This window comes from Chroicocephalus ridibundus, chromosome 9 (genome assembly GCF_963924245.1).
Source record: "Chroicocephalus ridibundus chromosome 9, bChrRid1.1, whole genome shotgun sequence".
Classification (NCBI taxonomy): domain Eukaryota; kingdom Metazoa; phylum Chordata; class Aves; order Charadriiformes; family Laridae; genus Chroicocephalus; species Chroicocephalus ridibundus.
Genome location: NC_086292.1, coordinates 20,704,770 through 20,730,937, shown reverse-complemented (window position 1 = coordinate 20,730,937; position 26,168 = coordinate 20,704,770). Strand labels below are relative to the sequence as shown.

The 26,168-nt window shown below is 45.6% G+C and overlaps 1 protein-coding gene across 4 annotated transcripts in view; it reads right to left on the bottom strand.

Annotated features, from left to right (window-relative positions):
- Positions 1–26,168, bottom strand: part of FGF13 (fibroblast growth factor 13) — a 273,215-nt gene that overhangs the window by 64,025 nt on the left and 183,022 nt on the right. For 3 of the 4 annotated variants that reach the window (XM_063346491.1, XM_063346494.1, XM_063346492.1), the window contains one exon: positions 3,007–3,117. In XM_063346491.1, the coding sequence (XP_063202561.1) occupies positions 3,007–3,117 (111 nt within the window). Of the gene's footprint in view, positions 1–3,006; positions 3,118–5,166; positions 5,838–26,168 lie in introns of those variants that run through there. The other variant, XM_063346493.1, reaches the window with a different exon arrangement.

Here is a 26,168-nt window from a genome sequence, read left to right as displayed (position 1 = left end):
CAACACAAGCCGACAGAGAATTAGAGCTGCAAAATAAAAGGCACTGGGCCACAGCTGGATTTGTGAATGCGTACATTACTGTGAGCTCTGTGCCATCCTTGGCTTGGCCACCTGGACTTGCAGGAAATTGTTTCCTCTATTTCCTTATTTTATCGGTCTTGAAATCTCTTTGTCTTGCCAAAATTGGGGAATAAATTCTGCCTTGATTTAAAACCTTGCCCTACTTAATACATTTAATGAGGCGAAATCTCTCTCTCAGCCAGGAAATCCTTTCCACGAGGAGCTTCCTCAAATTACGTAGACTTTTGGCTAACCCTGGGGTCTGGTGAGTGCTATGGCTCCTCAAATCCCTGTTTCTTCCTGCCTAAAACTCCGCTCCAAAAATCTCAGCTTGCTTTTAAACTCCCTGCGATTGTGGATCCAACCTTGGTTTCGCGAAGCCTAGTACAGCAGTAGGTCTGCAGAGCCTGAAATAATTGCTCCCAGGCCAGGAGCCCAAGGGGATCTTCAGGCAAGCTTCTCACCCAGCGCTAGGGAAGAAAACGATGGAGAAGGTGGAATCCTGGCCCCAGGATGCTGTCAGGAGCACAAACCAGCAGCTGGCTATCGGGGGTGGCAATTTCTATCGGGAGTGGCAATTTCTCCAGGCAAATTCTGAAATTTCAGGCAAATTCTGAAATTTAAACAAGGCTGAGTAAGGCTCTGTCTGGAGACCAGGTGGATTACAGCTACGGTTTGCTCTAAAAAAAATGCAGTTTTAGAGTCCTAACGCTGTGCAACTGCTCTGCTGGCCACTGCTGAATAAGAATAAGAGGATGTTCCCCTTATTCTTAAAGGGGAGTTTTAATTATCGTCCTGCAACGTAAAGCAAATGGCCTTAGAGCAGATGTTCAGTGAAGGTGAGGAAAGGGAACAGCAGTGATACCCCTCGGGGGTGCAGGGGAGAAGAGAACGGACCCTCCTTCATTCAGAGGGGGCTACAAGCCCTGTGGCTTCCCGGCAGTGCAGTAACACGGGCTAAATGAGAGATGTCCCTGCAGATATTGGAACGAAGGATTTTAAAGGGCCTGATCCCCTTAATATTCATGCGGGCAAGGCTTTGGGAGAAGCCCCTCACGTGGGCTCTGATCCACAGCATAAATCAGTCTCTTACTAATTCCGTTAAAAATATGGTAATTAGAATAAATTCAGGACTGCAGGACCTTTGGGTCTATACACCTACCTTATGTAAAGGAGGAATACATACAAAAGCGCGTGGTTTTTTATGATAAATCCCTCCTCTGAACACTTAGATACTGCAGCTCAGCTGCAACCATTTCTGGGATACTTCCATTATATTTAAGTATTTGGCGTTTTGGGAGGCTGGTATCCAGCAAGAAGGAGTTTTTATGATTTGCTTTGTAATCTGTGGGGTTATGGGAAGTTTAAGGACACCGTGAAAACACAGGCATCTTAGAAACGGACACAGTTGTATGAACGTCAAAAAGGACAGATTCCCATAAATTTTATCTTCATTTGAATCTCAGAATCCCTATTAGAGGAATTGCAAGCAAAGTATTTGAGTGAAATTATCACTTAAAAAAAAAAAAAAGATGGAATTTCAGCTATTTGGTCTGGTGCATTAGAAGTTTATAATAATATCATGCTTTGATGTAAAAAGTAAGGTTTGCCTATTTTTTCTTTTTGAAGGTAATCAACAGAATTACCCTGAAATCCTGAACGATCTGCACTGACTTTTTATATTGTAAATATTAGACCATTCACTTGAAAGAAAAGCGATGTTTAAGGTCTATAAGGATTGTTCTTAGAGCGGATTTCGTGGCTCCACTGAGGAGAAGTCAATTAGTTGGCAGCGGCCACCCAGCATCGCACTGATCTGGTCCTCAGGCCACCTTCTCCATGGGCGAGGATGGGACCTGGAGCCAGACCTCAGGTGTCCCTACGGACCCCAAGCTTGATTACCCTATGGCCAGTACCTTCAGAGGATGCCAAGGAGACCTCCTTCAGCAGCATAACCCGTTCCCTCCCGTCACTCCCAAGTTAATACCGGGATGCAAAAAGGGTTAAAAAACGTGTGGGAGCAAGTGATGGGATGAATAACATAGGATACATCTTACTGGGCCGTATTCAAGTGCCCTGGAAAATTAAACGATCTGTCACCTGCAAATGCTATTCCTATGAAAAGGATGGGACTTAAATCAGTGCTTTTCAATAATTAAAATGAAAGCTCTGCCTGTTGATTTTCCTGTTGAAATACCTTCTCGAGCTCCTTGCTCCTCCTGGCTCCTCTTTTCAGAACAGAAACGTAGTTTCAGCTAAACAGCACGACTATGGGAAACACTTAAATGTCTTATTCACACACACCAAAGTTGTGCGTCTAGTCATCTTTTCCTTTTTCCTACTAATTCTCAAAGTTGTGAAAAAAAATAAATAAAAAAAATCAAAACCGTTTAGAGCTTTCTCACGGAACAGCTGAGAGAAAGAAATCTGGTTGGAAGCTGAAGGTATAATTAAGTTTAGAAGGGGTAAAAAAAATAATAATAATAGGGAAATGTGAACTTTAAAATGATGATGAACTCTCATTGTGTGAAATAACACAGCTCCGTTTGAATGAGCCCCTGTTTAAGAGTGGAGATAGTGTTATTCTATTTCAGGCGCTCTGAGTAGGCGAGCAAATTTTCCCTGTCGAAAAAAAATTAAAAAAAAAAGTCTAATAAAATCCTAAAGGACAGCAATGAACTTCTCTAGATTACCATGGAGATAACATTTGCTTTGTTTGTCGTATGTGTCATCATTACCTCCTCTGGTTCATTATTTCTATAAGTGATTTTTATTTGCATTTCTCTCAGACCCAGTAAGTCTGAAAGGCTTCCGCGCCGGGAGCGCAGCGGTCGTGCCGCTTCCACTCACCCAGTCATCCCAGGACAACAATTGGGAAGGGATCTACACGGGGAAGGAGGAGACACCACAATTCACAAACACACCATTTATTCTCATGTCACTTACTATAACTACTGTCCTCCTCTTTTGTTCCATCAATTGTTCCATCTGCTTGCAACTGCAAGTGGTATCCTTGCCTGCTGTATAGCTTTGTTACTATACCTTTAAGCTGAGGCTCTGTAAAAAAACAACAGGGAGATTAATGTGGGAAATCCTGAGGTGCCGTTCCAAGTGAGCAGGATGCTAAAACCAAACCTCCGGGTTTCTTCTCAAGGCTGAGATATGAAAGAAAAAAAAAAAAAAAAGATCCAACCCAAAAGCAGGGCAACCAGCTTGGCAACACTTTGCGTTTAGGTTGAGATGGGATTTACGGCTCTGAAATCAATTAGCAAAATGATTAAATGCCACTCTGGATTGTAATGTAGGTAGCACGGTGCCATCGGCTTCCAGTGAATCCAAATTCCGACGGCGTGCTGCTTGGCCTCAGCAGCTCAGCCCTATCTCGTTTAAGATTAGAAACGAGCTGGCAAAGAGCGTATTCCGCCTTTTAAAAAGGTGTGAGTTCTTAAATGGAGAGGAAAAAGAGGGCTACTACGATAGCGCTAATAAGAGCCATAGTGACAGTTGAGAGCCTAAATATATAGCAGCAAACGTTTAGCACAGGAACTGCTGCGGCTCTAATAAACAAACCCCCATCCCTTGCTGCTCCGAGGAGTACGGAGCATCCCGAGTGCAAAACCACTCAATGAACATATGGAAAATGGAGGGGGGAAACCCTGAAATCCAGCAATGTGTGGAACTGCAAAATAAATATTAACATAAGGGTTGAGGTAATTACCTCATCAGCTAGAACAAGAAAGATCAAAACAACGCATAGTTTGGATAGATTTCTTCCCCCCCCCCAACCATTCTCAGATTCACAGTTAGAAAGTCAGGGATCTCATACGGTTTCAGATCATTCTAGACCAAAAAGTAAACAGCAACGGGATGTGCTGTCAAGTCTGTCATTTAAGATATCTAGGTAATGCACCAGGAGCAATTGCAAAAAAAAAAAAAAAAAAAAAAAAAAGGTCTACTTCCCCTGCATCCCAATGACATCTGCATTGTACTCATTTCACACAATTATGCCTGTCAGGAGGCGATGCATCTCCGCAGCTCGCTCCACAACAACTTACTGAATTCGGTGAATTCAGAGATAAACACACTGCGAAGATACGACGCGTCGTTTCCAGCAGCCGGTATCTGGGTAAAGACGCCTTGTGTTTATAATCAAAGGCATCAGGGAGCTCTGCTACTGCGCTTCGTTTTAGGAGGAGCTGAAGGCAAAGCCTGCAATAGTTTGCTGAAGTATATTAGCTCCTATTAGCAACCCTTAATAAGGGTACTGATGGATGCACAAATCTTATCCACCAACTTTTCTGACAAGAAATTAATCCAACCCCCCGCTTTGGCTTTTGAACCGTAACACATCCCAAAGCTGTTTGCAAACTGGGAGCCGGGCACCACTCCTGCAGCCAGTTGAGAAGGGGAGATGGGTTAAGTGGCTAACGGCATCCAGGTTTCAGCGCAGCAAAGCGACAGCAACATTACCAGAGGGTTTTGCTCCTCCCACATACAAAAAAACCCCACTCAGATCAGGGACTGAGTCTTCACGCCTGATATTTTGCACCTCCGGCACAGAGAGCATCGCGTCTGCAGGGCGGCTGCATGGAGGAGATTCCTAGAAAGGAACAGGGCGCTGAAGCAAAACTCTGGAAGGTGCCAGCGAAAGCAAAAAGCCACGTCTGCAATCAGCAAATAAAGCCCGGCACAGGCATTCTGCGAAGCAGGAAGACAAAAATCCAGCTCTCTAGACTGCCAAGTTATTTAACAAACAACCAAAGGAGATATACGTGTGGGAACTTCCCCTGTGAACATCTCCCCCACAAATAAATCACGTGTGTTTGTATATGTGCAAGACAGGCTACTGAATTACTGGTAGACAGGTGTGCAAGTGAGGCAGAAAGCAATGGTTTATCCAAATAAACCAGATGAATATGAAAGGAGAAGGGACTGGCACGGGGCACCCACATCTGTCAGATCATACAAGCCAGGATGGGGCAATACCTGCATGTTCATTTTACCAGCCCGGAGGCATCGGTCCCCCTTTCCCCACGCCTGACGCACACCCCAGTTTGCATGAAATTAAACAAACCAACCCCCACCAAAGACATAACCCTTGCCAACCTGGTCGCCGCCTTCGCCTTTTCTTGGAGCCAAAGAGTTTGACCCTGGAAAACACATTCAACTTGTTCTTGTCGCAGCTTCCCTTGCTCTTGCTGGGGCTGTTGACACACTTACAAGCATTGGACTTCTCCCGCTCCCTGGCTTGTCTCTTCTGGCGGATCAGGGAGCTGGCGATGGCTGCGGCCATGGCCGCCACCGCCCCGGCACCACCGGCAGGTCAGGCACGCGGGGTTTGCTTGCTGGCCGCGGGCGCCGCAGCCAGCATGCTGCTCGGCCCGTCCCCAATGCCGGGGACGCTGCCGGGCGCCTTGGCCAATGCCACCCACCGCCAGTCGGCTTGGGAGCCCAGGAGGTAGCGGCGGGATGCTTGCACCGGAGCCCCGGGTTGGGATGCAACAGTTTAGCTCAAGCGTTTTTGTCCACCAAGATCTTCCCCTTTCGATTTTCTGGTGCTTTTTTATTCCTCCCAACTTCTGGCAGGGGAAAGTTTGCAGGCAGCGGTGAGCGTTTCTACGGAGATGGAGCAGATCACTTGCAAGACATCCCTCCGAGCTTCTCCAGACGCGCTATTCACACGCAGACATGGCACATCCACTTGGCGCAAGATCATCGCATCTCTCCTAGCCCCAATTTCGCCAGTTAACTTTTCTCCCCACCCGTCCCCTCCCCATTCAAATCCCAGCAAACACCTGTTAGACTCCAGCAGGGGGTCTGTCCTCTTGCAGGGGTTTTCCGGAGCCTTTTTTTCTTCTTTTCCCTTCAGGAGATCCGAAGCAAGCGGTGATGGAGACACAGGGAGGAGGTGCCGATGCCGGGGAAGCCGGGGCTGCCTGCTGCCGAACGCCTGGGGATGGCTCTTCCCCTTCAATCCTTACAGGTTGCCGTTGCCAGCGCAGCCTCCCCTCCTCTCCGCGGCCGCCTTGGGCTTGTGCGTGGCCACCTTTGTCGCCAGGCGGTAAACAGCCCGGGCTCCCCCGACGCCCGGCAGCTCCGCGCCGCGCTGCAGCAGCCGCCGAGCTCAGGCAGCCGATGGCACTCGCGTCCCCCCCCCTCCCACCCCCCCCTCCCGCCCCTCCGAGCTGTGCGCTGGGTACAGAAATGATGGAAGCGACGCGGCAAGCCCCTTATCACCACCCTCCCCTCCTCCTCCTCCTCCTCCTCTTCCTCCTCCTCCTCTCCCAGAGGGAGACCTGCCCCGGTGGCTGCGCGGAGTTGCGGGGGAGCCCCCCCCAGGGGAGCAAGACCGGCAGGGAGAAGGGGGTGCACCTCAGCACCCACCCCCCCCCCACGGGCTGTGGGTACCCGCTTTTGGCAGAGCCACCTCCTGGGGAGGCGCAGACACCCAAACAGACGTGACCGCGATGAGCAAGTAGCTGGCACCGGGGGTTCAGCAGCAGGGTGAGGACGCCTGGCCGGCGGCTGGAAGGGGGTTCGGTGAGACAGACAGGGGGGCAGGCAGGGGAGCTCCCCCCTGCCTTTCCCTCATCCTTACAGGAAGGGCCCCCGCTGTGCCTCACCGATTTATTAGGGGCTTTTTGCCTCTCTTGCCTTTCCTTCCTCCTCCCCACACCTGCTCTCAGCTCCACTTTTCTACCAGAGACTAGAAAATCCTCAGAGAGCGCCATTCCCTTGTCATTGCCATGTTCTCCACCCCGCCCCATCCCCACGGTGCCTCTGTGTCCTGCAAGGCCGGGCTCTGGGTTTATCCACCCTTGGCTAAGTGGGGGTACCGGGGCAGGGAGAAGCAGCAGCGGTGCCACGATGCTGGGAGTGGAGCCTGGTGTCAGAGCCTGGCACCGTGTCATGGGTAATGTCCTGCACAGAGGGCACCCAACCCTGCACACAGGACACAGGCAGCAGGAGGTCCTGGGGGTCCCTTTGCCACCCCCACCCCTGCTCTTCAGCATGCTTTCAGCAGCTGGAGCCTAAAATAAAGCCAATTCAGGCTAGAAACAAAACTGAGATTTGCAACCCTGAAGGCAAACAGCTATTGAAAGAATTTATCCCCGCGGCAGAGGGGATTCGCAGTCACTTGCAGGTGCGGAGGCAGGGTGGGATGTCTGTTGCTGGGGGGAGGCTGTGGGCTGGTTCCTTGCAGGAGCTGAACTCACCAGGGACCACAATGGCAACTTCAGTCACCCAAGTCCGGGAGCTGTGTCCTGTGTGTCCTGGGCCGGCCCCAGGGCTCCCCTGGGGCTATCAAGACAGAAACGATGCAGGTGGGTTGGTGTGACAGCACCACATTTCCGATGGGATTTCAGACTCCGCCAGGCTTTGCAGGACACTTGCGCCACCTTCTTCTCCTCCACACAGCCTTGGCAAAGCCACGCCGTCCTCCCCTCCCTCCCTAGGGTTGCACACTGTGGTTCCAGGCAAGCACAGTACAAACCATGTCACCCAGCGCCTTCACTTCAAAGAGCTCAAGCTGTTCATTCTACCTCTGCAAACATTCCAGTCCTTCCCTGGGCTAGAAACAGCTCACAACAGGTCCAAACCTCTTTCCTCCAACTGGGAACTCCTGCCCCAATAAAAGATGCTGCATGGCCAGGCCTTAATAAAAGAAATGCCCATAATGCACAAGTTTTAAGAGAATATCTGACAAAGTACAACATGTGCCATCACAGCCCAAGGCTGCAACAGCTGATATGGTATATTGAGTTTGGCAGCCCCACAAACCCATCCACAATACCTCTTTTCTGCAAGAAGTCTGTATGTATATATGCATGGGTGAATACACACTCACCTTTGTTTATGAGGGACTTCACAGCATCCACATGTTCATATTAAATAAATAAGAATTTCTTATTTGGGCAAAACGGTAAGGTAAAAATAACTGTAATTCACAAGTCCCACCACTACCTTCATCTGCCAGTCCACATAAGGCATGTGAAATCCAACCCAAGAGACAGCCAGTTGGATATTATTAGTAATAACTCATCCTACTCAACTCACCGGTAACATACTATGAATTTTGCCATCTTTCCACTTCCAATACAGTCACACAAGCGAGGCTTGTTTTTCCTGAGACTCACCCATCACTTCCCCAGTTTGGAAAGCAGCGTTTGATCTTCAGATCAAAGTGAAGCTGCCTCATTGTGATCTGTCCTATGGGTCAGATGATATTTCATTTTCACAACGACTAACCACAACTCAGAATTCGGCTAACCTTGAACATCCTGGGGAAAAGCAGGATATAAAAGCAGCACTTAGGATATCTTTCTGCCAGCATTCCAGCTTGCATGCTTAAAATCCATAAAGAAAATTCATTTGCACAAATGTTCCTTGACAGATAACTAAAGAGAGGAATAAAAATAGCATATATGCATAATCAGATTTAAGTTTCAAAAAAACAGTCCTCCAGTTTTTTTGCATGATCAACCTCCCCATCTATCGGTACTCCTACAAACATGTCTTCATTTACTATAAATGGCACATGAAAATGAAGATCATCTTGGGAAAATGCCTTTGGTACAAGACCAGTCTTTGGACTACTTCAGTGTCACAGACATAAAAATCTCAAGGAACAGCTTTATTTTCTTTGAACAGCAAGAGCTGTTCACTCCCCACCATGCTAAAAAGATAAAATAAAATAAAATGACATTCCAAGTGAGTTTTTGAATGTAGAAGGCAAACAGATGCTCCTTCAACGTACATCCTCTTTCTTTGTGTGGGACTATTGTAGCGGGGCAGACTTAAAGCTAAAGAGCAAATTGCCAGCCCCGTTTCATAGAATCATAGAATCGCAGCATTGCCTGGGTTGGAAGGACCTTTCAGATCACCGAGTCCAACCATCAATGTAACTCTGACAAAAACCGTCTCTAACCCATGTCCCTCAGCACCACGTCTACCCGTCTTTTAAATATCTCCAGGGATGTCGATTCAACCACTTCCCTGGGCAGCCTGTTCCAATGCTTGACAACCCTTTCAGTGTGAAAATATTTCCTAATATCCAATCTAAACCTCCCTGGCGCAACTTGAGGCCATTTCCTCTTGTCCTGTCGCCTGTTCCTTGGGAAGAGACACCGACCCCACATGGCTGCCCCCTCCTTTCAGGGAGCTGTAGAGAGCGAGAAGGTCTCCCCTCAGCCTCCTCTTCTCCAGGCTGAACACACCCAGCTCCCTCAGCTGCTCCTCACAAGACTTGTGCTCCAGACCCCTCACCAGCTTCGTTGCCCTTCTCTGGACACGCTCCAGCACCTCAATGTCTTTGCTGTAGTAAAGGGCCCAAAACTGGATCCAGAAATCAGCATGGGACAGACCTGTAGAGTTACCATCAGGGACAGAGCCATGAGCTACCTGGAACTGGGATCTGACCCATCAGTGGTTCCACTCTTTTGAAGTAGACCAAGATCTCACCCGCTTTTGATTTACATTTTTTCATCCCAGTCATCTGTTGAGTTTATGCTGATGATTATCTCCACAATTCTGGTCATTAAAACATACTTCAACCTCCAGAAGTTGCCTGGATTGGGCAAAAACAAAGCCTGCAATTTGGTACCATGCCCCCCCAAACCAGGACTGGCTCTTTGACCAACACAGGACATGGGTTTTGACCAACACAAAGTGTGCTGCCCTCTCTGCCTTGCCCCTCAAGAAAAGGCATCAAACCTCCATCAGTGGCCCAAACTGCCAACAACGGTGGCTTTTTCACCAAGTTAGAGAAAAGCGCAAAAACTCTGGGTTTTGCTCCATCCTCCTTGAACCATTTGCACCGTAGCAGGTCCCACTGCTGTCTTCCATGTGTTGGAATCTACCCTGAGCGCAAAAGATTTATAGTAGGTTCTATATAAACAAGTAGATGCCGGGCGAAATGAACGCTGCACAAAAATCGAGACCAGAAGAAGAATCACAAGCCGGCTCCAGACCTCACTCTCATGAAAGACGCTGCAAGTTTTGAGAAGCTGCTGCAGCTTTGCAGCACGGACGGTGCCAGCTGCTGCCTGCGAGCAGGGGAGCTCCTTCCCCCCCACCGCTTACCTCCCACGCTATTTCAGCACATGATGTCACCAGATGTGACCAAGCGTGGAGCAGCGTATCGGTGCAGCTTTGCTATCAGAGAAGGGAACAGGTGGAGAAGAGACCGCACTTTCTGGCTGCCTCTTCAAGTGCACCAGTGGTTGGCACATGAGCCCAACGTGTGACTCATGGAGGGACCCAAGCTCATCTGTGCCCTGTAGAATCACAGAGGACGGGACCTTCGGAGATGATCCAGTCCAACCCCCTGCCAGAGCAGGGTCACCCACAGCAGGTGGCACAGGAACGCGTCCAGGTGGGTTTGGAATGTCTCCAGAGACGGAGACTCCACCACCTCTCTGGGCAGCCTGTGCCAGTGCGCTGCCACCCTCACAGGAAAGGTTTTCCTCATGTCGAGATGGAATTTCCCCTCTCAGCATCCCAAACTGGAATGTTCCAGTTTGTGCCCGTTGCCCCTTGTCCTCTCTTATGAAGAAAGCTGAGGGATTTGGGTCTCTTCAGTCTGGAAAAAAGACGACTAAGGGGGGATCTTACCAATGCTTATAAATACTGAAAGGGTGGGTGTCAGGAAGATGGGGCCAGGATCTTCTCAGTGGTGCCCAGTGACAGGACAAGGGGTAACGGGCACAAACTTGAGCATAGGAAGTTCCACCTCAACTGATGGATCTCCAGAGGTCCCGTCCAACCCCTGCCAGTCTGGGATTCTGTGAAGGCTGGTGCAGGCACTGAGTATTCAAGACAGCTGTGTGTGTCCTTGTTCCTGCGTATGCCTTCAGTAGAGCAGTAAATGTGGTTCTCCAGAGGTCCCTTCCAACCCTACGATTCTATGATTCTGTCTCTTGGCACCACTGAGAAGATCCAGACTCTTCTGTCTGACCCCATCCTCTTGCCACCCGCACTTTAGATACTGATGACATCCCCTCTCAGTATTCTCTTCTCCAGGTTGAACAGCCCCAGGGCTCTCAGCCTTTCCTCAGCAGAGAGATGCTCCATTCCCTTCATCATCTTCATAACATGCATTAACAGTTCTCACGACATGTTGCCATAAAGCAGGAACTTACTGCCAGCACCTTGGGTCAAAATATCCCATGTCCTCAGACTAAACAGCACTGTCAGTTATTTCCTCTTCCCCTATAAACAAGTACCAAAATATTTATAGTAGGTCCTATATAAACAGGTAAAACTGGTAAAAAACAGGTAAAAAAACCCGGGGAGAACAAATGCTGCAGGAAAATCACAACCAGAACAAAAATCACAAGCCAGGTCCACACTTCACTCGGCCCAGCATAAACCCCAAGCCATCCCTCTGTATTTACAAGACTCAAGCTGCCTTTGGTGTGACGATAAAGTCTCAGGTGGGCATGGGATGCCAGGAGTCCCTCCCGAGGCTCTCTTGTTCTCGCTGGCATAACACGCTAGTGATGTCACAGGGAAAAAAAAGCTTCAGGACTAAAATCTATGGACTATTTCCAATGCCTCCCCAAAAGTAGAGAATTATTTTCTGAAAAGCGCCACCACAATCCCTTCTCTCTCTTTTCAGGCTGAGATAAACAAGACTTCATCCAGTCGGGTATGACACAGCAGCACCGAGGCCCCCAGTGATTTTTTCCTTCTTCTAAGTAAACAGAATTACTATTCACTGGGAAACAGAGCTGCTCCGACCTGAGCCCCGCATCACTTCGCTCCTCCGTGAAACATCCCGTGGAAATGACTCAGCCTTTCCTCTGCAGCCAGCTCCGCGGCTGGAGACGGGCGCTGCAGAACGGCCAGGCTCTGGGTGCCAGTTCACTGCCCCCCCCCAGCCTACTTTTACCCTAGATATGAGCCAAATGAAGAGCCCGCTCGAGGTTCATTTCTGAGTGCAAGGTGGAAAAAGGTATCAGTGGAAGAGCTGGGCCTTCAGGCAGCTCCAGACCAAGAGCTCAAATTTGAGGCTATTTTAGCCAACAGACCTACCTTAAAATCAAACTTAATGGTAAATATTAGCTTCAATAACCAGCCGCAGACCTTTATACAAGCTATATTGCTATAAATAGAGGTATTTTTATGCTGAAACTGTAAGGGCACTTGTAAACGGACATGGATGTTCCCGTGTGTGTCTGTGCCGTGGTTCTTTGCCAAGGTGCACTGGGCAACCCTGCTCAGTAACAGGAAAAACAATCAAAATAAATTCTTTTGACACCAGTGTAGACACGTCACGTGGACCCAATTTATCTAAGACCTCACTTATTGTTCAAAGGTTGATTTTTGTCTTCTCTGAGTAGAGAATCACAAATCCCAACACCAGAAGAGACTCCAGTACAACTGGCGCACAGGACTGGATGTGCCGAAACTGGCCTCCATCCAGTGAAGCAGAGAAACGACGTCTCCGTCTTCAACATCTGAGTCATCTCACTAAGATATTTAAAAAACAATCATGCGCCTGATGCATTACAAAAGGTTCTCATATCCTAATCCTGTTCTCTTATCAGAGCTGCACAAGTTTGCTACGATAAGGTTCACTGACTCTGACAAGAATTTGGGTCTCTTCTTCATGCCTGACGTGCCCTGCTAGATGCTCGGGCCACGATATCTCACATCAAGAACACCAGTTTCCTCTCAGGTTCTCTGAGAAAATATTAAAGAGAGAAATCCCAGTTCTGCCCCTTCCCAGCTGTGAATTCCGATCCCTTTACAGCACCGTCTCAAGTCAAAACTGGATTTGATCTGACCTGGTGGTGCAGGCATTTTCGGAAAAGGAGGGCATTGTTTGAAGGTAGAAAAATGGAAATATTTTTGCCTAGGTTAATCCATATTCAGTCAACCCAAAATGTCAACCACAAAAGATCGTCTATCCGGTGCATAAAAGATCAGTGCCAATCAGCTGGGAAAGGTCAGAGAACAAACAGAAGAGATCAGCTCCCACAGCTCTGCGGACTCCCAAATTGGGAACACGTTATTCCGGTGTCTCCGGGGGCCCAACCTGAACCAGGAACTTGCAGCAAGTGACCGACCGACTTCTCTCTGCCCACCGCAAAGCCAGAGCAAAAAATACTCCGGAGCCTCCCACATCAGTATGCACAGAAGTATCTGTTCATTCACCTCTCAGCGTGATGACTCTCAGAAACATCAATGTAAATGACAGCATATCATCCCTGAAATATTTACTTCTCAGCATGGGACACACGAGAAGTGTGGGCTATATGCCACTGTCAAACTGAACATAAGGCCACTTTACACATGACAAAACACATAAATAGTCCTTTGCAGACCCAAAGCAAGTTGCCTAGAGATTGTCACACTACTCAAATGGATCTTCCTCCACCTTTTCATATATCTGATGGTTCAGCCTCTGTCAAGAGCTTGACAAAAACAGACTCACTGGGTCTCCACTGAGTTGGAGCCTCTGAGAGTTTTCCTCCTCCCACCTGCACCCAAATATTCCTACCGGTTTCTCACAGCTATGGCCCTTCCGAAGCGAAGTTCTGCCCCGTTCCTTGACTTCATGTAACTACAGAGCCAAATTCACTGCAATCCTGTGATGAATGCCATGCTCGCTGCTTCCCGTTGCTCTATTAATGATGTAAGACCCATCTGTTTTCTAATAATGAAACCAAATTACCCGGGCTGGGATCAGAAGAGCCTGGCCAAGGTTTTCTGTGACTTACTTGACTGCTGACATTATGGCATCAAGTTCACACAGGACAAATGAGAATGTGAACACGCTGGCCATGAACGAAAGGGACTTTGAGGAAGAACTGCCATGTCTTGGGTGGAGGAAGGACTCTCCAGGAGCTGGAGTCAGAGCCTGCACTGTGTCGCTGCTTCTGCACATGTCCAAGGGGGACCTTGCTCCACTCACTGTCATGGAGCTGGAACCAGTTTACCTGAGCAAAAATGCTGTTCTCAGTTTCAGTAACCAGACGGAAGGTATATCCTTGAGTACTAGGAAAAAGGCCATGAGCCCGAACTTCAGCATTCTGTCTCAGTTCACCATGTAATAATCATGATGGTAACAGTGATGTAAGAAGACCTGACCTAAATTCAGTGATGTAACAGTGAGGTTTCTCTACGCTCATCTGACCAAATATCTGGGCTGTACAACCAAGAAAGAAGCGAGAAAGGCACGTCTCCAGATGGCAATTCATTCCCATCCAAAAAAAATCAGCATTATTTTCACAGCTGCATGAAGGAAAACACTACCTCTGCCTTACTGAACTATCATTGCGGAGTGATTCAGATTGTAATCTATGTAATGCATCTTTATAATAAATAATATTTACCACCATCAAAACTAAGTAATCACTTAATAGAAGTCCATGTAGCTCAGTGTCTTGCTTCTGGCAGTGCTCAGTAGTACGCATGGATATAAAACCAGCCCAAGTAGTCACACAGTGGCACTTCCCCCCCCTCCCCCCCCACCTTCCAGCAAGTGGCCTCGTGGCACCTCCAGGCTTAGCAGGAGCTGCTGCTGGCAAGCACAGAGCAACGGTGACATCTATAAATCACACAGGTATTTTGAGGTGAAAAATACAACATTATCATAAGTAAACAGAGAAAAAATCATTAGCATAAGTTAGATGCACTCTTTTTGCAAGCAACACTTACAAAGAACATCAGCTAGTGAAATAGGAATGAGAACTATCAGCTGGAATTTGCTGTATTGGATTTAAATAGGTCTGGAGACCAGAAAAATTGTGTATGAAAATTCTACATAAGCAAATTAGAAGAAATTCAGAGAAGTCAATTCAGAGGAGGAGGCTAATAGCAGAACATCTGCTGCTGCTCCCAATATTCGCATTCGGCGGCTGGGTACATTTCTGGGGACTCGGGCATCATCAGAAAGCACAGAAAGGTTTTGTTGCTATGCAGAGAAACAATGCTCAGAAATCAGAGAAATAGATACGAAGCTGCCCCAGCTGAGCGCTGTTATTCCTCGCTTAAGTCCAGCTGAACTACAATAGGAACACATCTGCTTTTACAGAGACTGGATAACTGCCCAACTTGGAGCTGCATTTCTACCTGAAACCACCATAAAACTAGTATGTTAGGCTGCAAAAGTAGATACAAATATAATGCCGTGATTTTAATTAAATTCCCAGTCCATACGCATGGCCTTTGCAACTCCCAAGTCATACTGCTAAATCACCCTCAGCTAATCTCACAGCAGAGAGACACCATATTTAGCAGATGATGATACATCATCAGGATTCCTGTTCTCTCCCTTCAACCCTCTTCCCTTTGTTTATCATTCTCGTTTTCCACCTCTCCCTGCCAGGATCTTCTTTCCTTCTAATGAGCGGTAACCACAAAACCCATCAGTATCTCGACATCCCTATCCTTCAGTTGAGGTCAACTTAATCCCGTTTACAAACAATTAAGCTTAGTTGTGCTTCATCTATGATACAACATTCCAAGGCCTTGGAGCTTTTCCTGGGAAAGAAAGGACGAAGAGCAGGATGAGATCCTGAGGCACAGAACTAAGCCTGCTGGTTTGTAAGATGTTATCTTGGCTGATCTTCCAACGCTATCATTTGACCAACTCCACTCCGCCCATTCCATGTAACCACAAGGAATGAAGACCTCTTTGCATTTTCTTGTATCCTATATGGGGCAGTTATGAAAAGGTAAAGAGTCTAATTGTAAAACAGCACCTATACGTACAGCTGCATGGGTAAAATACATGGCCACACAGAATTCATTAAATTTTGCAGTACTCTGCGAGGCCTGCAGGGATTCCCAGGCAGTTCCCCTCATATGACTGGAGCAAGAGATCTGGCTCTGTATTTCCTCCGGACTGGAACTGGGATTGGATGGCTCAAACCTCTGCAAATATGGATTCTGCGTTCATAATACAGACATTTAAACACAGGCATTTTTTTTCTGCCTTTCCTCTTCCTGACTTGCAAATACGAGCAAACTCAAGATGTTTCAACGCTGCTGAGATGCACAAACACCTGGGAATCAGAGCAGAGCTGTTAATGCTGGGATAAACTTCCACCTTCCTCAGCCCTTTTTATTTTTCCCAGCTCTGTAATATAGGAAATGTCTTACTCATTGACTGTATTTTTAAACCATTATTGCCATAAATTTTAGCCTACTTAAAAAGTTCTGCTGTAAAGTCTTTTCAGGAGGCTTTTGGCAAAATATAGAGTTTCCTGTACAGGAAGCAAGCTGTAGAACAGTAATTTGTAAACAGTTACAAACCAAACAAATGGGACAGATTTCCAGTACTTTCAGTCAAAAACCCAAACGTATAAAATTACTGCTAAAACCAGAAACAAGAGGGACACCTAGGGTTAGTTCTTGTAACTGCCACAGCAAGGTCATTCACTTTCTTTTCCAGTTTTGTTTCGGTCATTGGCGATATTTAATTACAACCAACGCCCGTGGTGCCTCCGGCTGTTAATTAACAGCGAACTTGAAAGCGCAGGGTTGGGGCAAGCAGGGAGAGACGCTGTGATTCGGCATTTAATGCTGTGCTGTTATATTTACCCGGAGCTCGGTGGAGCCTCCCTCCCTCTCGGTGGGACCCCGAGACAATGTCACCGGCGACGATGTCACCCAAGACGATGTCACCCAGGACGGTGTCACCCTGGGGCAGAGGCTGCTGTCCGCGGTGCTGATCCGCACCCTGCCCTGCTCCTCCCAGCTCCGTCAACGCGTCCCCGGGCCTTGACACCAGATTTACAATCAAAGGTCCATCACAAACCACCAGAATTCCTTTCATATCTTGTGGCTAGGCAATGTGCTCCCCAAAAGCTAACCTACCGCAAAGTCTTCGTACAGTTTCAGACCCACTTCATCCTTACCGCTATCACGCTATAAAAACTTGCCGCTTTTGCAAAAAAGCAAGGCATTTAGTAGTTAATAATGTGGATTACATATTAAGTGATTATATTTCATAAATGCATTTTTAACCTGCCAAAAAATTGCACTTGACATTCTACGCTTTACTATACTTAGATTTACTATATTAATTTTGAAGAGAAAAAAACCCATGGATGCCACGTGCAATGTCATAAAAGTTGTTTACTAATCATGTTGAGTCATTTCTAATAAAGAATGATATATGACCCAGACAGTTAATATTTAACTCTCACAGTTAATATCTAACTCTCTGTACAGACTGCCGATCAGATTATTGTTTGATATTGGGGCATTTTCCAAGAGTCCTTGGATTTGTTTTTCCCTTCTAGCCGTAGGGCGTTGGTTCTTACAGTAATCTGATCTTTCACATGCCAAATGCAGAGGACATACTTTTTCATTATTAAAGAAAAATAAATTGCACCATCACAAGCCTTTAGCTAAAACATTTGCAAAAGAATAGAGAAATGCTGATGGTTTTGTATTAAAAATGTTTTCAAGTTATTAACAACAAAACAAGATTGTCTTCAGTTAATGTTAGGCACAGTACCCTCATGAAAGGCAATTAGAACAGAACAGGAATCATTGTTCTTTTTTTCCTTAAAGCAAGTTTTATAGCCGACAAAAAGCTTGGGCACAAAATTAACTAAATATGTGGCACGGATATTTAAAAGGCCATAAAATCAACCTGTGCGACATTCAAAATACATATTCAAACAGGACAAATTTGCCAGTTCAGCAGCATATTCAGTATATTTACAGTTCTAATCACTAGTAATTAACAATAAGACTTCCCTTTTCCTTCTTAAATATTGTATTTTTAGAATTATCAAAGAAAATTCATGAAGTCAAAGAACAACCACATTCTTAATATTAATAAATATTAAGGTTTAATTTCTTTATATAGTTTATCACCTCTACAGAGGATTAGTCGCCAGGAAATACCTTCTCGTTTTTTCCTGTAAAAATATTGCTTAAATACATCTTACCTGAATAAGACTTTCTTAACCCCAAAGCCATGCTGCCTTACAAGCTGCTCCTATCCAGACAATTGCAGTCTACATTTGGAGGAGACACACAGGGAGCAGATCAGAGAAAGTTTAAGGCATATTTAAAGTATTCTCTAAGGTACTGGCCAGAAACATCAAGCCCATACTCGCGGTATAGAGAGATCATTAATGGGCATTAGTGACAGACCATTATGACTTTCAGAGATCATTAAAGATTCATAATGTAGCTGTATTGTTCTGGCAACATCTGACCATTTCTTGGACATAAATGTACGTTTCTCCTACATGATTTACCTAAACTTATTATTTTTGAGTGTCAAATTTTATTTTCTGCCTCCTAGAATTACAAAGAATGCCTGTAACAGGATACTGTAGTACATTACGCCAGCCACAGGAGCCTGGTGCTTGGTTTAGTTGATACCCTTTATTCTAAGGCATTTTGCAATATGAATAGCTCAACAACATTCATGAGGTAAAATATGTACCACATATTCTTTATGTAGAATATGTACTACTTTCTTTTTTAAATAAGCTGCATTATTGATGTACTGGAAATGTTACAAGTATAAAAAGCACTCAGAATAATTATATTTCCTAACAATTCTGAAATAATTAATTTTAGAAATGTTTAAGATTTACCTCTGCATTTCAAAAAAGCTCACTGTTTGGTATATGGATTTAGTGAAAAATATTGAAAATATTCTTGCTGGGGTCAACCAAATCAGTTACTCTTAATGCCATTTTGACAAGTGAAGAAAACACTGAGATTTGGTGTTGAAGATGTACAGTACTGCAAACACCGTGGTCAAAATGTGGCTACAGTTACACTTCAATTGCGTTAATCAAGGGCTGGATTTGAATTTTCTGTTGCTGAACTTGACTGAGACCTTGTTTAACTCATCCTTCTTCGGCACTGCAAGTTAAGCCCATGCTCACATATTATGTAAGTAATAAGATTTAGGCAATTTAGAAGCAGAGTCAGATTTCAAAGTCAAATACTGTCTCTAAGTGTGATTTGGTCATTGTGGAGGCATATAATTACACGTAGTAGAGAAAAGCTATTTAAATAGGCTCTCCCTATTACCACTCCCTCCAAGACACGATTACAAGTCACGTGTGCATGAGCTTGGTTAATTTTGCAGTGCAACGGACCCGCAATGAGCATATACCAATTTGCGTATCAGAAGGAAAATCACCGAACTCCAGCTGAGGAGCACTAACTTCTTAATTCCTCTAACACAATCACTTGCAAATGTCTGAGATGTGTTGAGGATCCGACCCTTAAAGTCATAGACAAGTAAATGTCTTCCAGATGCTGGCCTTTAGGTACTAAAATGAGATCTACCGACTCAAGTCACTGAAGCATTTTAACATGCTTTAGCATTTATGTTTTGCTGAATCTAGGCCTGAAAGGTGAATCATGCCAATTTACTACCAATAAACAATTTTCCCAAAATAATATTTCAGTGTTTATTAATACGCACTAACACTTATGTACTTGTAATTCACAACAAGAAGGATGCAGAAACAAACCATGCTGTGATTTGCACAATTTTAGAATATTCACTGTTTATTGTGTCACGGTGGCTTATAATCAAGCTGTGAATATCGCTGATATCCAAATACACAGAACTATTTAAAACATCCTTATTTATTGCTGCCAGAAACAAGCAGTACCACACCAAGAAAACTGCAGTGGGGCAAAAAATGAAGTTAATTCTGAGACCTACCCGCTTGGAAACGGCACCATTTTCACAAAAAGAAGTCAAAAACCCCCGTGGAAGAAGAACGTACCCAAGCCCATCTCTAATCGCCTGCTGAGTTCTGTAGATTCCCAACAACTGACCTTGAGTCGATAGGTTTTATGTCACCCATGTCAATTATTGACAGGCAGTCAAAAGCCAGCGGCGCCATTGCTTACTGCCTTACAATTATAAACAACGTTAATCGGCTTGTAAATGTAGGTTTTTTTCTTTTCACAAGCCCCAGTGCATTTAACTCCTTTTCCCAAAGCCTACATGAATTTGTAATGACAACTCCCTAAAATTTACACGGTTCTTATTAAGATTTCATTATTCTGTACTTTTCAGCTACCTCAAGAATGGTTTAAGTGATTCAGAATAATTCTTACGGTTTTACAATAAAATTAGAGTTGTATATTGAAAATATAACCTGTGTCCAGCTAATCCGTGTTACCATCTAGTTATTCATTGCATATTAACTGGATTTCTTGTTTTCATTAAAGAAAAAAAAAAGAGAAAAAATAGCTCGTGTCTCATCTCCACTTTGTTTTGATCACTTTATGTCTATTATGTGCCCATGACTGGAACCACCTGGCGTAAAGGAACGCAGCTCCTCTGAGATCCCTGCGTTTAGACCAGCTAAGACCTTACCTCTATGGAGTATCAGTTACCTCTGTGGGGCATCAGTTTCAAAAAGCAACTTTATAGCGTAATGTAGGACCTGCAGCAAAAGAACTAAAAGTAGAATTTGTAATAAAACAGCTATTTTATATTTTTTCCTTATGTACCAATAAAAATCAAGCTGATGTTTGCTAAGAAGTGCTCACTGGAGATTTTCACCTTATAAAAACTGCAGATGACTGATGAGTAAACAACTAAGAGAAAGGAGAAAAGATGGTTCAAAGAGGGCATTTACATTCCTAACCATCCAAAGAGGAAAACTCAAATTAGCCCTCCAAAAGAGACAGTAGTGAGTCAAACCCAGCCCCTTTAAGGCATAATTTGATCAGATTACCCATGGTATTATGTGTCCTACCTATTGGCTTTCCAAGCAACCAGAAGAGATGGCTTGGGAGGTCCCAGTAGGATTAGTGGCCCCATGTTCCCTTGCTGGCTGGTATGGGGATAGTGCAGCGAAGAATTTCAAGCACATGGTCCCACTACCAGTATGGTGCTCTACCTTCTGCATGTTGCCCACGACAGATACGCTTTGGCTAGTTGGCATCTAAGCAACAATGCATGCTGAAATAAAGGCCCAAAGAAGCCACAGCCAGCAGGTCGAGGGAGGTGATTCTGCTCCTCTGCTCTGCTCTGGTGAGAACCCACCTGGAGTACTGCATCCAGCTCTGGAGTCCCCAGCACAGGAGGGACATGGACCTGTTGGAACGGGTCCAGAGGAGGCCACGAAGATGCTCCAAGGGCTGGAGCCCCTCTGCTGTGAGGACAGGCTGAGAGAGTTGGGGGGTTCAGCCTGGAGAAGGGAAGGCTTTGGGGAGACCTTAGATTCAGACCTTAGATTCCTGAAGGGACTCCAGGAAAGCTGGGGAGGGACTCTGGATCAGGGAGGGGAGCGACAGGACATGGGGGAATGGTTTTAAACTGGAAGAGGGGAGGTTTGGATTAGATCTGAGGAAGAAATTCTTGGCTGTGAGGGTGGTGAGCCCCTGGCCCAGGTTGCCCAGAGAAGCTGTGGCTGCCCCATCCCTAGAGGTGATGCCCCACCTGGATGGTGCCTCCATCCCTGGAGGTGTCCCTGGATGGGGCTTTGAGCAACTTGGTCTAGTGGGAGGCGTCCCTGTCCAGGGCAGGGAGGTGGAACAAGGTGATCTTTACAGTCCCTTCCAACCCAAACCATTCTATGATTCTGTGATAAGCTAGTATGTGTACAAGAGAAACAACACACATTGTTGCTCTGCTGTTGCAGAATAAATAGCCCCTTTCCATGAATGCAACATGGGATCAGATTGATAACCTAACAAACTATTAGGCACTCCTATTTCAATAAATCCTATGTTGCAGTTTTGAACTGACCTCATCCAGAAAAAAAACCCAAACAATCAGGGTTGACCTTATTCCCTGGAATTCAACAAGAAAACCTCCAACTGTCATGAGGAGGCAGAGAGCTGAGGCTCCAGTTCTGCTGCTGCTGTTATGACCAAACTCAAATGCAACACGAGCAACACGAGCATGCGCAGCACCGCTGCCTCCGCAGTCCCACAGCAGCACCGTGCAACGTTGAACAGCAGCTGCAACAGAAGCCTTCCAGGGAACTACAGGTGATGAGTAGGAGAAGGTTCCTGCCTCCTTGGAGAAGGGGAGAATAAGGGGAATAGAGTGCTCTGACCTGCCGCCCAGCCAGACAAATCCCCCATTTGGGCTTCTAGAGCCTGTCGCCCTGCATAGACTATTTTCATATTAGTGATCATTATATTTTCATAGAGTCATTCGGCTGTTTAAATTTTAGCGCCAAAAGGAAGTGTCTCAATTAATCCCATTTTATATGTATTTCAGATTAGTAAAAATACCATATATTTGTATATTTGCATAGGAGAATCCGTGATTCCATCCAATTATTTTTTCTCTCTCTCTTTTTGACCTGATTGTACTACCCTGTACAAGCCAAAATAAGGAAGAAACCCCTTAAAGAGTGAATCCGATATTCCGATGCAGGGAATGTTTCCGTTTCTACTTCCTAAAGGGAATTCAGGGCAGCACTAGCACTTTCTTTCCTTGGCTTCAGCTGCCACCTGGTGGTACAATCCCAGCGAGCAGAAAGTGGCACTTTTCTGGAAGAACCCCCCATGTTCCAACAGGCTCCTGGAGTGAAGTTGTTTGTAAGGCTGCAAAAAGCTCATGTCCACACACAACGCAACATGTTTAAAAAGCATTCTGCGATCAAAAAAAAATATCTTTTAACAGGAAGGGCACGTTTGAAATACAGATTTTTCCGCGTATGAAGCTAAACAGCTGCAAACTCCCAAGTGTCAGAAATTGTCCCGATAATTTATAACACTTAGGACAAGTTCCTGAGCCCAACGGAAGCTCAATTATAAAAGCAGGACTCACAGTCAGACGTAGGATTGAAAACGGCAAAGTGTGAGAGCCACTTTGTGACCTGCCTGCTAAGAGCTCGTGACGCCCCGCAGTTAGGCCACGACAATAAAGCAGGAAGGACTAGAACAGGGACTAACCTAAACTTTTAAAGCTATTGTATTCTATTTGGAATACAGTGTTTATTGTATATTCTATGCAGAACACTTCAGTAAAGTTGCAAAATGAAGTATAATCAAAAGTAACTCCTATTTTCTCTTTTTTTGCCCTTGTTTGCGTTGTCCCACATGTGGCACAGGGACAGGGTGACCCAGTATCCACGTCACATCGCTTTGCAGCTGCGGGTGGGAAAGTAAATATTTACTACCAGGACGTGTACCCCTGGCCAAAACCTAAAGGCCAAGTCTGCTTGGCACAGTGTGGTAGTGAGCAGGGACATTCAGGCTGTCTTGGGTCTAGCAGCGCTACTGTTAATTAGCAGACAGAATGCTTTGTCTGGCATTCCCAAGATACCGAAGAGAGCACAGTACCGTTGCGCTGCCACACTCAAGGATGGGTATCTCGAATCATTTCCACCTCTGAAATATGGGGAAAATTAGGTGAATATATATCAGGTTACTAGCCCACTCTGCCTTACAACCGTGCCGCTGCCGTGCACCCTCCGCATTTGCAGAGGCTTTTGGCAGGATGACTCTACAGCAGCTCACAGTGAAGCCCCCGCTCCTTCCTTGCCTCTTATCATAACCCAAGGACAGACACATGCATAAATGCTGATGAACACACAGCAAACATTTGTTAAAAAAAAGAGACACAAGTATTCTGATAGCCACCTGAGTATTTACACAAGCCCTGTAGGATGACATCCTTCTGATACCTGGAAAGCAAATTTCGATCACACCGGCAAACTTCTAACTCAAACCCAGTTTTTACTTACTCGCCAAACATGGGAAAGAAAACACAGCAAATGTCTAATCCGAGCCCTCACAACAGCATGGGCTTACTCATATCTGGCACTACAGGTGCTGGAGAGAAATTCTTAAATCTAAAAGGAGCATTTTCCCTATTTTCCATTACAGACCAAAACTAAGACTAACCCTTCACTTGCCTGTTGAGGGAAGGTGGATCATAGAACCACAGAATGGTTTGGGTTGGAAGGGACCTTAAAGACCATCCAGTGCCACCCCCTGCCCTGGGCAGGGACAACTCCCACCAGACCAGGTTGCTCCGAGCCCCGTCCAGCCTGGCCTTGAACACCTCCAGGGATGGAGCAGCCACAGCTTCTCTGGGCAACCTGGGCCAGGGGCTCACCACCCTCACAGCAAAGAATTTCTTCCTGATATCCAATCTAAATCTCCCCTCTTTCAGTTTGAAGCTGTCAGTCTGTATCCTATCATTACACTACCTGATAAAGAGTCCTTCCCCATCCTTCCTGGATGCTCCATGTATGTTTGTGATGGGGTTTGCAAAAACACCTGAAGGGAATTGGGAGCATAAAACTGATTATATTTCCCTGCCACGCATGTATCAAACTCCATAAAGTGCTTTTGAAAAAACCCACCGAAAATCACATTGAGACATTTGCAAGGAAATACTGGGCAGATGTTGGGGATGAGGAGACGGGAGACACTCCATCTCCATCCCCCTGAGACAAGCCGCCAGCAGCCCAGATGGGTTGAGTCTGGTGGTGGCTACCAGGAAAGGTGGCTGAGGAAACCCCAAAGACCCTGGTCCAGGTGAGAGTTGAGCGTGAAGTACCCAAAGCCCTGTCCTGGCCAAATGGCAGGCAGCCCAACCACGGCCGCTGCAGCATTCAGTAATGAGCAGATCCTTTGGGAATGATGGAGCCTCTTGCCAAGTCTGACCTGCTCTGACTCCCCCGGTTCTGCATCACCCCCAGGCCACTTCCAAACGCTCTGCGCAAACACAACTCACACGGAAAGCTCTTCCCTCAGCAGCCTGCAAGCATTTCCAGCCAAAATCAATACGCACATCAGTGCTAATAAAAGTAATTTCATTTATGATAATTAAATAAATTTGCTCCAATAAAAATCATGATTTCACTATTTACCAGAGGAAAAGAATGGGTTGAAAGTCATTTAATTTGACACAAACTTGGGGTTGGGTCTAATCCTTTAGATTTTATTCTTCATTTCTGCTCATGTTTTATAACAGTGCAAATCATCATTATTTTATTTTCCTGTGGTAACATAGGAAAATAAACTACTGAAAATACTGACCTAAGATCTGGAGAGAGAAGGGTGAGCAGACATCCCTGAATGTCAGTTGGATGCACCGTTTGGAAAATCAGCCTCAAGTTCCTTGCATGCACATCAATAAAAAAATAAAACACTCTGCAAGTGGATTCAGACCATGTTTATACCTGGGAATTCCTGATGTGAAGACACAGAAGTTGTACTGTATTTGCACGGGTATAAATGAGATGGAAGCCTCCATCCTCACCATGTAAGTTAATGCCTCGAAGAAGTTCGATCAAAGTACAAAATTCAATATTTTTCTCCCAAACTTCCATTCTACAGAGAAGATGCTGCACCAAACCCTACTAGAAAAGTGCGAGTGAAAAACACAAATAGATTAAATGGGTTCTTATGTGCCGTTATCATCCATCAGACCTTCATTCTCATTGTTAAATACACTGTCCCAGCACTATGCTTATATCCAGATGGGGAGCTGATCACACAGGAAAAGGTTTGTTAATAAAAGACGCTGGGTGTCTTTACCAGAAGGACAAGCATAAACCTCTATCAGACAAAAAAACCCCAAACAACCCTCTCACCACTTATTTTGCAGACATCATTCTGGCCTACTTTCCTCATTAGGGAAAAAAGCATGAGTCAAGCCCGCCAAAAAAAAAAAAAATCAATAAAACATTTGCCACTAGAGGAGGCTATTTCATAATTCTTTTTCCAGTGACATACCCGTACCAGGGAAATTTCAGTGGAGAGTTTCTGCAAAACTGCAAACTGTTTCCTATCTAGTCCTGTTGTGACTGACTCTGAAATCAGCAAATTTCTGAATAACTGTATTCATACTTAATCTTGAGCCAAAGGAAAAATAAACCCACAAAACCCACAGAGTTCATAACCTGGATAATTTCTGTCCACGTTAGCATGATGGTACATCTCACGGCCTGTAGAGTTGCCAAGGGGAAGATGTTGGTGAGCAAGTCAGGGGATTTCAGCAACTCCACTGATCTGTAAGTATAATAATCCTCAACAGAGAAACTTCAGCTGGATGAATTACCGATCAAGCCCTACCATGAGCAAGTGCATCGGTTTTCTTCACTACTCCCCCACCCCCTTTTTGTTTTTTTTTTTTAAGTCTTTCAAGCATCTGGCCCCAGATTAATATCCCAGATACC